The following is a 15,877-nucleotide window of genomic DNA, read 5'->3' as shown; positions in this document are numbered from 1 at the left end:
GGCAGAAGAGATTCAGACATCACATGGGGAGCTGGAAGGTCTCACCCAATCCTAAGAGGCTATGTTTAAGAAAAGAATGAAGAGAAACCAAGTTGCAGATAACCAAAAATAAACAAACAAAATTTCCTTAAGATCCTCTGAAAGAGGGGAGCCCCCCCCATACATCCTTCCTTCCTTCAGCATGGAAGAAAGAAACAAGTCCCTAAAGAACCAGTGTTTTCCATCTACTACAAAAATTAAAGCCAGCATTACCATCTTAAGAACTAATAAATGGTCCAAGAAATAAGTGCATTCACTCGTGAAGAGTTCCCACACAGCCTCTTGCTGCTTTCTCAAGTCTAGTTGATTAGTAGGAAGTTTTTGATGTGTTTCCACGACTTCATTCTAGGTCTTATCCTGTATGTGGGAGAAAAGAGAGAACAAAACATTTCGATGGGTTGACCTGTTCACCCTTCATTTGACTTGCAGTACAGCAGGAACAAGCGATCCCTCAAATCATGATTTCTCACTGCAAGTCCCAGGCAACCCTCTGGGTAGTTATCCAAACCACAGTTCTCTCTGCATGGCTTTGGGATACCAATTCCTCCCACGCATGGGATGGACATGCTATTTTTAGTTTAAAATGAAAACGAATTCAAATTGATGTTGTTTTGAACTATGCTTGAGAATTTCATAAGTCCTTTACAGTTTTTTGCAAAAAAAAAAAAAAAAAAAAAAAAAACAACAACCCACCAAAAGAACCCCAAACCCGGAACTGGGAAGTCTGATCCATGTTCCACTGGTAAAACTTGTTGAAATTAATTACTGAAGAAGGATGAAATAAGAGACTTAAAGTTTTTAAGAGACCTTCAGAAATTGTCTTATCAAAACCAACTTGTTTTGTAAATGAGGAAACTAAGGCCCAGAGAGGGGAATGGTTGTAACAACTATTAACATTTGTACCAGGCTTCATGGTCTACAAAGTGGTCTCACGTCCATTACCTTACTTAAGGTAAAATGACTTTCCTGAGGTTTCAGTGTGCTTTAGAGCAGCGGTCCCCAACCTTTCTGGCACCAGGGACCGATTTCGTGGAAGACAATTTTTCCACAGACGGCGGGGCGGGGGGATGGTTCAGGAGGTAATGCGAGCGATGGGGAGCAGCAGATGAAGCTTCGCTCACTCGCCCGCTGCTCACCGCCTGCTGTGTGGTCCTGTTCCTAACGGGCCTCTGACTGGTAGGGTTGGTGACCCCTGCTTTAGAGAGAGCAGACCTCGGTCTGCCCAGGTCTGGGCTTCTCTCCTGCACTTTGCTGTTATTATGAACAAGGCTGGGCTTCTCTCCTGCACTTTGCTGTTATTATGAACAAGCCTGGGCTTCTCTCCTGCACTTTGCTGTTATTATGAACAAGCCAATAATCTGACAACTTAAAATAATGGCTAAAACAAAAAAAAACCCTATGCCACACAGAAAACAATGCATGAGATACCTTCAGTCTGGAACTCATAGGCCCTGAAATCTGTAATCTTCAAAGAGGAGAGGCAGCCTTTCAGATCAGACATGTGCTTGTGTTTGTCTTTGCCCTGCTTAAAGATTGTTAGAAACAGAATTTTCAATCTTTTAACAACACACCTTTGGTAGCCTCGGCATCTTTGGTTCATTGTCCAACATGCATGAGAACAGACTGCACATTTTGTCTATGAGTCACTAACAGGTGAAACACCATTTCTGAGCCACAGTCTGACCCACAGGACCTCAGAATGTCAGACATGGAGGAGAGAGGCTGGTGAGGATGTCTGATGCAAACCTCTCATTTTACTAATAGAAAAAAAAAAAAAAGACAGAGCTCAGAACACTCCTATAGCAAATAGATGGATTTCAGTCTAGCACATACCTTGTGGTCCTAAAGTCCTCATATTCTAACTTTTCTAAATGTTGGATCATAGAAGTTTACCATGAGAAGGGGACTTGGATGTCTTAGTTCAACCCCTCACTTAGTAGATGACTAAATAAAGCCCAGAGTGTTAAAGCAACTTCTTAACATGATAATTCACAGCTGGAGAATACCAGGATATGCTAGAAACTCTAGTTTCCTTAGGATGGAACCTCTGACTCATTTTTGTTATAATTTTTATTTTAAATAATATTAGTTAAAAAATTGGATTACAGGGCTTCCCTGGTGGCGCAGTGGTTGAGAGTCTACCTGCCAATGCAGGGGGCACGGGTTCGTGCCCCGGTCTGGGAGGATCCCACATGCCGCGGAGCGGCTGGGCCCGTGAGCCATAGCCGCTGAGCCTGTGCGTCTGGAACCTGTGCTCCACAACGGGAGAGGCCACAACAGCGAGAGGCCCGCGTACCGCAAAAAAAAAAAAAAAAAAAAAAAAAAAAAAAAAAAAAATTGGATTACAAAGGTAATATGATTATTATAGAAAATTTGAGAAACAAAACCACAAAGAAAAAAAGATACACAAAGTTACCTGTAATCTCCACCGCCCCTTCCTCCCCCCGGGGTAACTACTGAAAACCTTTTTCTGATTGTATTTATAATTAATTTTTACTGGTGTCATATTTATACATCCTTTTGTAACTTGCTTCTAAACTTTATCGTGACCATTCAATTTTTTCTGACTCATTCAATATCCTGGTGCAACGTCATGACTTACCTGCTTAAAGAGCTCATTTTACCAACTAAACCAGGAAGAAGCTATCAAATACCGAAGCGTGAGGCTTTCCAAAGTCAACTTGGCTGCATTTCAAATGAATATTTAGCACAAATCGTTCTTCAACTTGTTCTACCGCCTCAGGGCACATGACGCTGGCGTGGATCTAAGCAGTGTGGTGGGCGTTTTTCCGACTTTAGGTTAAGGAGCCAGAGAAGGCACAGCTTATCTGTTGTGGGGAGGGAGCTCCCTGTGTGCCTGAAAGGAGACCCCGCAATCGGTTCAGAAAGTGCTAAAGGGCTGTGGCTGACTTCTCTGCTAGGGTTATGGCACTGAAGAAGAAACTTACTAGAGACTTACAGGCTTCACAGTAGCAAAGAAATCCTGGAGCTGGTTGGGGACCTCCTACACAGCAGCTGGGATGTATGCCTTTGGTTGATGTCTGAAACCACAGTGACTGCATGTTGTGGAAATTAAAAATCAGCAGCCAGTTGGAAAATGAAGAAGCTGAGGCAATGGAAGAGGCACTGGAGCTGTGGGAAAGGGGGCGCCAGCCCTCTGTCTTGAAGGACAATCACCGTGGCTTTCCAAGGGTCTGAACAACCTCCTAGCCGAAGTTCTTGGTGGATATGCTAGTGAGAAGGGAGGGGACAGTCCTCTTGGAGGAAACATTAACTCATTAGAGTTACAGACCCTTTGTTGGAACCTGTGCTGCTTCCACTATGGTGGCATTGGCTAGGAGACGCAATGAGAAGATGTGAAGGGTATCTGAGAGGATATGGAGGATAAAGAAAAGAAGCCATGGTTAACTCTGGGGCCTCAAATTTAATAACTAAGAGGAGTGTGGAATGGAAATTTGTAGTAGGCACTGGTGACATGGAACTGGAGTAAAATGGATATACAGTCGTCCCTCAGTATCCTAGCGGGATTGGTTCCAGGACCTCTTCGGATACCAAAATCCTCAGATGCTAAAGTCCAATTTATAAAATGGATTTGCATATAATCCACACACATCCTCCCATATAGTTTAAATCATCTTTAGATTACTTGTAATACATAATGCAATGTAAATTCTGTGTACATTGTTGCTGGTGGATGGCAAATTCAAGTTTTGCTTTTTGGAAATTTCTGGAATTTTTTTCAGATATTTTTCATTTGTAGTTGGTTGAATTCAAGGATGCAGGATGTACAGACACAGAGGGCTGACTGTATGAGAATATATGGACTCTGTAGTGGTTGACCTTGAATTGGCAAGCTGGTGGGAGATGCCCCTTCTCCTGAGACCCTAGACCCGATTGACAACTGACCCTACTTTCATTTAAACGAGGAAGGAAAAATATACAAGCAGCTCATGCAGCTCAATATCAAAAAAACAAACAACCCAATACAAAAATGGGCAGAACACCTAAACAGACATTTCTCCAAAGAAGATATACAGATTACCAACAAACACATGAAAGAATGCTCAACATCATTAATCATTAGAGAAATACAAATCAAAACTACAATGAGATATCATCTCACACCAGTCAGAATGGCCATCATCAAAAATCTACAAACAGTAAACGCTGGAGAGGGTGTGGAGAAAAGGGAACCTTCCTGCACTGTTGGTGGGAATGTAAATTGATACAGCCACTATGGAGAACAGTATGGAGGTTCCTTAAAAAACTAAAAATAGAACTACCATATAACCCCGCAATCCCACTACTGGGCACATACCCTGAGAAAAACATAATTCAAAAACAGTCATGTGCCAAAATGTTCATTACAGCTCTATTTACAATAGCCAGGACATGGAAGCAACCTAAGTGTCCATCAACAGATGAATGTGGCACATATATATAATGGAGTATTACTCAGCCATAAAAAGGAATGAAACTGAGTTATTTGTAATGAGGTGGATGGACCTAGAGTCTGTCATACGGAGTGAAGTAAGTCAGAAAGAGAAAAACAAATACCAGATGCTAACGCACATATATGGAATCTAAAAAAAAGGTACTGATGAACCTAGTGGCAGGGCAGGAATAAAGACGCAGACGTGGAGAGCAGACTTGAGGACACAGCGGGGATGGGGAAGCTGGGACGAAGTGAGAGAGTAGCACTGACATATATACACGACCAAATGTAAAATAGATAGCTAGTGGGAAGCAGCTGCATAGCACAGGGAGATCAGCTCGGTGCTTTGTGACCACCTAGAGGGGTGGGATAGGGAGGGTGGGAGGGAGATACAAGAGGGAGGGGATATGGGGATATATGTATAGCTGATTTACTTTGTTGTACAGCAGAAAGTAACACAACATTACAGCAATTATACTCCAATAAAGATATTAAATAAGGGAGGGAGGGAGGGAGGGAGGGAGGGAGGAAGGAAGGATCCCCGGAGAGGCTGCACCACAGGCCCTGTCTCAGACCTGCCAGGAAAACAGTCAAATCATGTCCCTAAAGAGGGGCAAAATGAGAAAGACTGGTGAGCAACAGCTCTGATGACAATGGTATCATAGTTTTACTAACAGTTTATGATTTGAAACTTGTAATGTTTCAACTGTGTCCCTATGGACTGAATGTTTCTGTCCCCCTCCCGCCAAATCCATATGTTAAAGCCCTAACCCCACAATGGTATTTGGGAGGTGAAACCACTGGAAAGTAATTACATGTAGATGAGGTCATGAGGGTGGGGCCCTCACAATGAGATTAGTACCCTTATAAGATGAGGAAGAGACACCAGAGCGCTCTCTACACCACATGAGGACGCAGAGAGAAGATGGCCATCGGTAAGCCAGGAAAAGAGCACTCACCAAAACCTGACCATGCTGGCACCCCGATCCTGGACTTCCCAGACTCCAGATATGTGAGAAATAATACTGGTTGTTTCAGCCACCTAGTCTGTGGTATTTTACAGCAGCCCAAGGGGAGTAAGACACTCACACAATTTTTTTACCCTTGAAAAAATAATGTGAAAGTCACTCCTATACTTGATTGTGGGAACACACAGTTTTCCAAGCCTTGGTTATGAACAACACTAACAATAACATGGCCAGTAACAACTGTCTCAGGCGCCAGCTCCAGGGTGAGCTTCACACACATTATTTGACTCACTTGTCACAACCATCCTAAGAGGCTGCCACTATTACCACCTACTTTTTACAGGGAAGGACTTGAAGCTGAGAGAGACATGGATTCATTTCGCCAAGGTCACAGGGCAGTACATGGAGCAGCTGGGATTGAAACCTCAGAGGACTTTTAATTTAGCTATGGTAGTTAAGTATCAATGTATGTGCATCCACAGAACCTCCAAGGTAGATGTCGATAACTGGTGGCCAACTGCAGAGGCCATGTGGGCAGATTTTTAACAGAAAGAAGTGCAGTAACTATTCATAAGGCCCTCCTGGTGCTGCTGGCTGTGGGGTGTAGGTACTGTGGGGAGAACACAGTCAGTCCTTCTCCTTCCTCCCCACTCCAGAGGCGAGGAACACTCCTTCCCTCTGCCCCCAGCATGCTTGCGAGAAAGGCTTCACTGTGGCTAACTCCTGACCTAGGCAGGAAAGAACCAGGCACTACTGATTTCAATTTATAACTCTTCAATAATTGAGGGTGCAAGAATGAATTTAAAGAAAACCTGCTAGGTCTAATCCAACTGGCTTTCCCAGAAATAGAAGTGTATTTGTGGAATCTGTTTCTGTAATATCTCATTAATTTTTCAACGTTCCCAGTATACTGGGCACAGGCTGCAAACTGGGGCATACGCTTGTGCAAGTTTTCTTCATCGAGTGAGCTGTTTCCTACACTGTGTCAAGTTATAAATTTGGAGCTGTAAGGCACTGCAATATTAGGATTGCTTTGTCTTCTTGCAGAGCTCATTAACCACTGGCAATTAGCACGGTATCACTGCACAAAGTGGCATCATTTGGCAAGTTCTGTATCCACTACTATGAATGTGATGATACAATTTAAACTTCACGTACCATCTGTTGTCATGAAAAGATAAAGTAGGATGAAGAGGCTCTTTAGCCATTTCTTACTTTCCTAGCTACTGGAGGCTTAATTAAAACAAAAATGACAATGCACAACACTCACCACTCCTGTCCTGGAGAAAGGCCATCTTGGCTTTTTGGATCCTGGTGGGTGAAATTAAAGAAGGTATATTAGCACTTTGAGTAACTACTGACAGATCAATGGAGTGCTTTACAAAACCTGCTTTTCAAATGAGCCAAACAGAATTTGTCCTGCTTTAATTCTCCTTCTCTTGAGAATGCACAGGATGAATATTTATATTTATGCAGATGAGTAAACGAAGCGATGTTCCAACTGAAAGGCTGGTGTACTATTGCTACCTTATGGTGATATTGTCCTGTTTCAGCCTCCTTTTCCCCCCATCATTCAAGGAGAAATCTATAAAATGCAATAAAATGTTGAGTATTATTTTAAGACAGAGTCACAGGACTTTAGGGCTGAAAGGACTTTATTTTTATACTAGAATCCACCCCAGCATATGCAACTTCAATAGCCTGACCAAACTTGAGAGTCAGAGACTGCATCGGCCTGATAACTCCCAGGTGTGGTTGAGTGTAGATTCCTGAAATAGGGGCACATCAACCCATGTCACCAATCTTTAGGTTGGGGGCTTATTATCTCTATTGGCCACCATCCACAAACTCCTTAGGAGTTGCTTTAAATTGAAAAGGAAGTCATTTTTCACACATTCTTTTGATGATCAGGAAGTAAAGAGATTAGATTGTGGATTCTTGATTTTTATGTCATTTGCATCAATCTCTAATGCTACCCAGAAAAACGTGGGAATCATCTCTTAGGTTTTGGTGAGATGTTCTGATAACTCAGTACACAAAATGGATGTTTTAAAGGTTCATCTGTTTCTACTAGTTTATCAGGAGACTGAATAATACTTCCATCAGATGAAAGCAATTACCTGAGCAGCATTTACTAAAAATCATTGTGCTTGAGGGACTTTTCTCATTGGAACCCTGGAATCCAACCGATTATCCTGCTCATTCTAACCACCTTTTTGACCTTTGTAAAGGGGAGATTAGAGACAAACCTCCCTCAGAGACAAATCTGCTTCACCTCTCTTAGGCTTCAAATGCCTGGTGGTATATTATTATTTACAATTTGAACTGCAATAATTGGGGTCTCTTAGCAAATTTCTCTCCTCTGCTTTTCTAACTTTAGGGGTAATTTTAGGGCCTTGGGAAATCTTCACAAGTATTCAGAAGAAAATTTAAATGTGTCTCTATTGAATCCCTAATCTTTTATTATCTTTATTAAATATTAAGTTTTGCTGAATCAGAATCTATATTTCAACAATATCTCTAGGTGACTCATATGCACATCAGAGCTTGAGAAGCACTGCATTAGACCATGATGGGGACATGAGAACTCTATTCTAACCTCCTAGAGAAGAGGGCATGGAGGGATATGGTGAAGAATGTTGCATATCTTTTATTCCGTGGTATCTACTGTGATGCCAGGCACACATGCCTAGCAGAGAACAAAGAACACCATGCAGCAATTATGACCTTGTTCCTTAGCATGCTGGTTCTCAAACTTTAGCTGGTATCAGAATCACCTGGGGGGGGCTTATTAAAAAACATATTGCTGGGCCCCACCCCCAGAGTTTCTAATTCAGAAGGTGTGGCATGGGACCCCAGAATTTCCCAGGCAATGCTGAAGCTGTTAGTCTGGGACCAGTATTTGAGAAGTACTGCTTTAGTTTTTAACCAGTTTAGAGCATTTGCAAAGCATCACAGAACACGTACTAACCTCTTAAGGTTATGCTGTGTTTAGAACTAGCTCTCATTTCTAGGGGCCTGTCCTTGAGTAGATCACTTAATTCCCTCTTGGTTCATTCATTTGGGCATTTGGATTGTTGTGTCATATAGGACAGCAGATGTGAAAGGGCTCTATAAAGAGTGAAGAGCTATACAAATGTTAGTTATGCTTTATTCACAGCTGCCTGTGTAACGGGTGGTTGATGCAGGTTGGTGGAGCATATACAGGGTTAGGACTCAGGAGTCTCGATCCCATTCCTCTGACACAAACCAGCTGGCACCATGGCTAGGCCACTTCTCCTTTCTGGGTCTCCCTTGGCACATATGTGAATGAGGAAAGAGCTTGGTGGTTTTCCATGTGTGTTGTCACAGGCTCTCCTGGGCTTCTAGGGATGCCTTGGAGGTGAGTCTTTGGGACCTGCCTCAGTTTCAAGCACGACAACTGCACCTGGATCTGTTTTATAGACTGGATTTCCAAGTAAGGATTCTTTTGTAAAAAGCGCTCTGCTAAGAACAAAACCAGTTTAGAAACTACCAGGATGGATGATGATCTTGAAGTCTCCTGTTAGCTCTCAAAGGCTACCATCAGAATCGTGGGAATGTGTCCTGAACACCACAGTTGTTCTTTTCTTTCACGACTGAGTTCCACATGCAGATTCATCCCTGAGCCCGCCTCTCTCTAATGTGCTCCAACAGTAATCTGCTGTTACTGGGCCGGCTGCCTCCACACGGTACCACCGTGGTTAGAAGACACCAGTGTGAGGCTGGAGGCCAGAACAGGGTGGGGGGTGGCATTACGACAATGACAGCGACGCTGCCCACCAGCCCAGAGAGGGCATTCTGCTCCAGGATGGTGACTGTCACTGGTGTACCCGTTCCAGGCCCCAGATGTGGGGTATATTATTTGACAAGAGGACCTTTTGAGGACAGGTCTATACCTTATCCATCCCTTATCCATCTCTGTAAGTGGAATGCCCAACACCAAGAGCGGTATTCAGCTGGTTCCAATAACTCATGGCTGATGCTTGTCCTAATTGGTGAGACATCTGTTCTAACGTGTCAGTGCCCATGTTCTATTAGTCATTAAATAGTCTGAAAATACCCTTTGCTTATTATAACACCCATCCCATAGCAGGTATGTAATATAAGTATGCTGAATGGACAGGACCTGAATTCAGCAGCAGAAGTGGGTGGCACAGGTAATCGGCAGCTCCATCTGACATCAGAAGGTCCCCGGGGAACACCTCAAGTCCAGATAAGTTGAGCACCACAGAACTCCTCCTGTGCTCGTAGAATCTGTGTTTAAGAGATGGAAGGAGAGAGCTTACAGCTTACGTGCTCATGCAGGGGCACTCGGAAGTGACTGCTGGCAGCCTGATTAATGCCTGCTTTTTCAGGAGGCCACTCCAGGCTCCAGGCATGGAGGGCTGTGAGGACCCACCCACCGCCCCATGTTTGACACCTTTTTGAGCCTTATTGACTGCTTATGATTTTGACTAATCCAAAGCAGAATAGCTCGCCTGAAAGTGTCAACATAAACATACTGGATATGTTCTGACTCAGGAGGATACTAGGAGAAAGCCCTTAAACACAAGAGTCTTTGCCAGTTATGAATATGGCCTCAGAGGGAACAGGATGCATGGGCATGGCCATGGCCACGACACCCCTAGATATTGGAGGCCGGTTGTTTAAAGGCAGCCCTTTTGTTTTTCCTAGAGAAAAATGAGGACTGTTGTTGGAAAAGCTTAGCAAACAGGCCTATCTACCTTCTCCTTTCTTCCACCCTATTTCATGAAACTTCCTGTCTGTTGGATGTTCAGAAAATAAATGCTTGACATCAGACACAGTGGGGAGTAGCTCCAAAGCCACTGGGCGTTTGCTCTGTGATCACTAAGGAACAAAATGGGTGAGGAATGATTGCATCGAATTGTAAGGATTTTCAGAGCTTCCCCCTAATAGCTGTTCAGATATTCCTTTAGTCTATTCTGAGAATGAGAGATGCAATTCCTTCTATTTACTGACCAATGTAACCTCTAAATTCTCTTTTCATCAACAAATAGCTTAGCATACAGGTTACTTTACATACAAAGGAATTTTGTAAGTCTGACTTAGTCCCTCCTGGCTTCAGATAAACACATTTTTAAAGCAACCACAGAAGCCTTCCCTAATCTGGCCCAGTTACCTTCCTAATATTCTTTACTTTGCAATTTATTCTCTGGAAACAGGGAATGGATTGTAATTTTCCACACAAAATGTTTCACACGTCAGTGACTTAGCTGGGAATGCTCTGCCCTCTCTGAACCTGTCTAACTCCTATTCATCCCATGAGATTTAGGGCCATGGATTATCTAAGTAACTTTACAGGAATTACTTAGATAAAATCAGGCTCAGATTTAGTCAATTAGCTGCATTTCCTGGCATTTTAAAATCTGTTTTGACTGGCCTTTCTCTCTTCTTTTTTTTTTTTATTGGAGAATTTTAGAGTAATGTTGCAGGCACTGCTAGCTGCCCAGCCAGCACGCATGCTCTCCACTTTTATTATTATCAAAACCCTGCTTTGTTGGGGGTGGCATGTGCCAAGTTAATGCACTGACAAGCCCTGACTCCCCTGCAGCAATCTGGCCAACAAGATTTAAATGGAAGTTGCAGGGTGTGGCTTCTGGGAAAGAATTTTCAAAGGGGACAGAGGTGGCTAGCTTCTTCCTTATACCTTTTGCCCTTTGTCCTTCTTGTTGTCATGAATACGGCTTGATGCCTGAAAGTATACCTGTGATCTTGCAAAGATAACAGAACAGGAAAACAGGAGCCTGGCAGGATGCCAACATCTGTCCTGGCCTGGGCTCTGGTTATGTTATAAGAGAAACATTTTTTATTTGCTTAGGTTGTTCTAGTTTGGTTGTTACATGCAGACAAATGCTGTCTTAACTGACGCAGATCTCCTCATCCTGGACTTCCTTCTCCAAAAATGTCATCCTTCAGCATTCTGCACTCTTATTTGACTTTTTCACCATCTATTTATGATGAGGTTTGTAACAAAATCATTAGAGTTACAACTACTCACAACTCTCCCTTTCTTGTTATTTGCCAACCCGATGTCCATGGTGGTTATGAGGATAGAGGGGGCTAAATTAGGTGGGAGTTGGAAAAGTTACAGTAATTTGAATGAGATATACAATTCTAGTTTCTTCATTTTGCAAACAGGACATTGGAACTCATACATAATGAATTAACAGTATACAAATCCAGCCAGGAATTTTCACAGTGCTATGCAAAAGGTATTAGATAATATAAACTTCTTCTTGGGAGCCCCAGGAAGTCCCCTGAAAAGAAATATTAGAAGCTTCCCTGTAAACTTTATACTTCTCTTGATAAAGACCCTGGAAGCATACAATGAGGTTTGGTGTTTATGGGGATAGAGGGGATTGGGAAAAGTACAGTAATTTGAATGAGAAATGTAAGCTAGGTAAACTTTGGGGAAAAAAGTTTACTCTTTTGAGCTTCAACTCTAGATGGTACACAATCTGATAACTATTATGAATTTGGCATGAGTCGATAAGCTATCTTTATATTCCCTAGGGACCTCAGAGAGGACATAACTAACGGTGGAGCAGAAGAAGTAGTCTTCCCCGGCCTCCTCTAGGCGGGTTTGTATGTTTCTCTTCCATGCTTCTACAGTTCTCTGGAGCAGTGGTTAAGAATGTGGAGTCCAATTGCCTGATTTTCATCTTAGCTGTGGGACCTTGATTGAGCAAGTAACCTCTCTGGCCCTGACTGCCATCTGTGAAATGTAGACAATAATCATACCTACTAAAAAGGGAGATGACTCAAATCAATAGAATTAGAAATGAAAAAGGACAAGTAACAACTGACACTGCAGAAATACAAAAGATCATGAGAGATTACTACAAGCAACTCTATGCCAATAAAATGGACAACCTGGAAGAAATGGACAAATTCTTAGAAATGCACAAGCTGCCAAGACTGAATCAGGAAGAAAGAAAATGTGAACAGACCAATCACAAGCACTGACATTGACACTGTGATTAAAAATCTTCCTACAAACAAAAGCCCAGGACCAGATGGCTTCACAGGCGAATTCTATCAAGCATTTAGAGAAGAGCTAACACCTATCCTTCTCAAACTCTTCCAAAATATAGCAGAGGGAGGAACACTCCCAAACTCATTCTACAAGGCCACCATCACCCTGATACCAAAACCAGACAAAGACGTCACAAAGAAAGAAAACTACAGGCCAATATCACTGATGAACATAGATGCAAAAATCCTCAACAAAATACTAGCAAACAGAATCCAACAGCACATTAAAAGGATCATACACCATGATCAAGTGGGGTTTATCCCAGGAGTGCAAGGATTCTTCAATATACGCAAATCAATCAACGTGAAACACCATATTAACAAATTGAAGGAGAAAAACCATATGATCATCTCAATAGATGCAGAAAAAGCTTTTGACAAAATTCAACACCCATTTATGATAAAAACCCTACAGAAAGTAGGCAAAGAGGGAACTTTCCTTAACATAATAAAGGTCATATATGACAAACCCACAGCCAACATCGTCCTCAATGGTGAAAAACTGAAACCATTTCCACTAAGATCAGGAACAAGACAAGGCTACCCACTCTCACCACTCTTATTCAATATAGTTTTGGAAGTTTTAGCCACAGCAATCAGAGAAGAAAAGGAAATAAAAGGAATCCAAATCAGAAAAGAAGAAGTAAAGCTGTCACTGTTTGCAGATGACATGATACTATACATAGAGAATCCTAAAGATTCTACTAGAAAACTACTAGAGCTAATCAATGAATTTGGTAAAGTAGCAGGATACAAAATTAATGCACAGAAATCTCTGGCATTCCTGTACACTAATGATGAAAAATCTGAAAGTGAAATCGAGAAAACACTCCCATTTACCACTGCAACAAAAAGAATAAAATATCTAGGAATAAACCTACCTAAGGAGATAAAAGACCTGTATGCAGAAAATTATAAGACACTGATGAAAGAAATTAAAGATGATACAAATAGATGGAGAGATATACCATGTTCCTGGATTGGAAGAATCAATATTGTGAAAATGACTCTACTACCGAAAGCAATCTACAGATTCAATGCAATCCCTATCAAACTACCACTGGCATTTTTCACAGAACTAGAACAAAAAATTTCACAATTTGTATGGAAACACAAAAGACCCTGAATAGCCAAAGCAATCTTGAGAATGAAAAACGGAGCTGGAGGAATCAGGCTCCCTGACTTCAGACTATACTACAAAGCTACAGTAATCAAGACAGTATGGTACTGGCCCCAAAACAGAAAGATAGATCAATGGAACAAGATAGAAAGCCCAGAGATAAACCCACACACATATGGTCACCTTATCTTTCATAAAGGAGGCAGGAATGTACAGTGGAGAAAGGACAGCCCCTTCAGTAAGTGGTGCTGGGAAAACTGGACAGGTACATGTAAAAATATATTAGAGCACTCCCTAACACCATACACAAAAATAAGCTCAAAATGGATTAAAGACCTAAATGTAAGGCCAGAAACTATCAAACTCTTAGAGGAAAATTTAGGCAGAACACTCTATGACATAAATCACAGCAAGATCCTTTTGGACCCACCTCCTAGAGAAATGGAAATAAAAACAAAAATAAACAAATGGGACCTAATGAAACTTTAGAGCTTTTGCACAGCAAAGGAAACCATAAACAAGACCAAAAGACAACCCTCAGAATGGGAGAAAATATTTGCAAATGAAGCAACTGACAAAGGATTCATCTCCAAAATTTATAAACAGCTCATGCAGCTCAATATCAAAAAAACGAAAAACCCAATCCAAAAATGGGCAGAAGACCTAAATAGACATTTCTCCAAAGAAGATATACAGACTGCCAACAAACACATGAAAGAATGCTCAACATCATTAATCATTAGAGAAATGCAAATCAAAACTACAATGAGATATCATCTCACACCAGTCAGAATGGCCATCATCAAAAAATCTAGAAACAATAAATGCTGGAGAGGGTGTGGAGAAAAGGGAACACTCTTGCACTGCTGGTGGGAATGTGAATTGGTACAGCCACTATGGAGAACAGTATGGAGGTTCCTTAAAAAACTACAAATAGAACTACCATATGACCCAGCAATCCCACTACTGGGCATATACCCTGAGAAAACCATAATTCAAAAAGAGTCATGTACCAAAACGTTCACTGCAGCTCTATTTACCATAGCCTGGAGATGGAAACAACCTAAGTGTCCATCATCGGATGAATGGATAAAGAAGATGTGGCACATATATACAATGGAATATTGCTCAGCCATAAAAAGAAATGAAATTGAGCTATTTGTAATGAGGTGGATAGACCTAGAGTCTGTCATACAGAGTGAAGTAAGTCAGAAAGAGAAAGACAAATAGCGTATGCTAACACATATATATGGAATTTAAGAAAAAAAAAAAAACATGTCATGAAGAACCTAGGGGTAAAACAGGAATAAAGACACAGACCTACTAGAGAATGGACTTGAGGATATGGGGAGGGGGAAGGGTAAGCTGTGACAAAGCGAGAGAGAGGCATGGACATATATACACTACCAAATGTAAGGTAGATAGCTAGTGGGAAGCAGCCGCATAGCACAGGGAGATCAGCTTGGTGCTTTGTGACCGCCTGGATGGGTGGGATAGGGAGGGTGGGAGGGAGGGAGACGCGAGAGGGAAGGGATATGGGAGCATATGTATATGTATAACTGATTCAGTTTGTTATCAAGCAGAAACTAATACACCATTGTGAAGCAATTATACACCAAGAAAGTTGTAAAAAAAAGAAAAATCATACCTACTTCTTGTGTGAGGATCAGCTGATCAACATAAAGCGCTTAGATCCATGTCTGGAAGTTAGTAAGCTGTCAATAAATGTGATTATGTTGGTTGTTGAATATATTATAATATCATGTTCTATTTATGTGTCTGTTTATTCCACTAGACTGCTATCTCCTTCCTTGCAAGAAGCATGTCTTATAATTTGTGTAGGTGGGTGCCCATTTAGTACTCAATCCATTGTTACTGATGAACACGAATGAATAAAAGACTCTTCTGATGTTGCCCTCCCTCGAGGAAAGCATCTTACTTTATAAGGTAGTTTTGCAGATTCATGTCTTACCTCCTCTCCTTTTATCCTAAGTTCCTACCTCCTGGTCTAAATCCCTGTGTTTAGTAAGGGCTCAATAAATATTTGTTCAGTAAATGAATAATAACCAAACCTGTATACACTGAGTCATCCATTGCTCTACTTTCCTGACGTGATCTCCTGCAGAATGTGTACTCCACTCATAGCTAGCTACTCACTGTTCTTTAAACTCACCCTGCACTTCATGCCTCCATGCCTTGGCTCAGGTAGTTTCCATCTGCCTGCCTATCTCCACTGAG

At 41.8% G+C, this 15,877-nt stretch overlaps 1 protein-coding gene across 1 annotated transcript in view; it reads right to left on the bottom strand.

Annotated features, from left to right (window-relative positions):
• The window catches only part of PLEKHG7 (pleckstrin homology and RhoGEF domain containing G7), a gene marked incomplete at both ends in the record, with an annotated part of 76,708 nt that overhangs the window by 44,843 nt on the left and 15,988 nt on the right, over nt 1–15,877 (bottom strand). Inside the window, 6 exon segments of the mRNA XM_082636306.1 lie at nt 253–384; nt 388–396; nt 1,468–1,474; nt 1,476–1,561; nt 6,713–6,753; nt 9,590–9,717. Coding sequence (XP_082492432.1) covers nt 253–384; nt 388–396; nt 1,468–1,474; nt 1,476–1,561; nt 6,713–6,753; nt 9,590–9,717 — 403 coding nt within the window.

Source organism: Mesoplodon mirus (assembly GCF_964341445.2).
Source record: "Mesoplodon mirus genome assembly, chromosome: 11".
NCBI classification, from domain to species: domain Eukaryota; kingdom Metazoa; phylum Chordata; class Mammalia; order Artiodactyla; family Ziphiidae; genus Mesoplodon; species Mesoplodon mirus.
The sequence above is the reverse complement of the archived record's forward strand: the minus strand, read 5'-3'. Positions and strand labels throughout refer to the sequence as shown.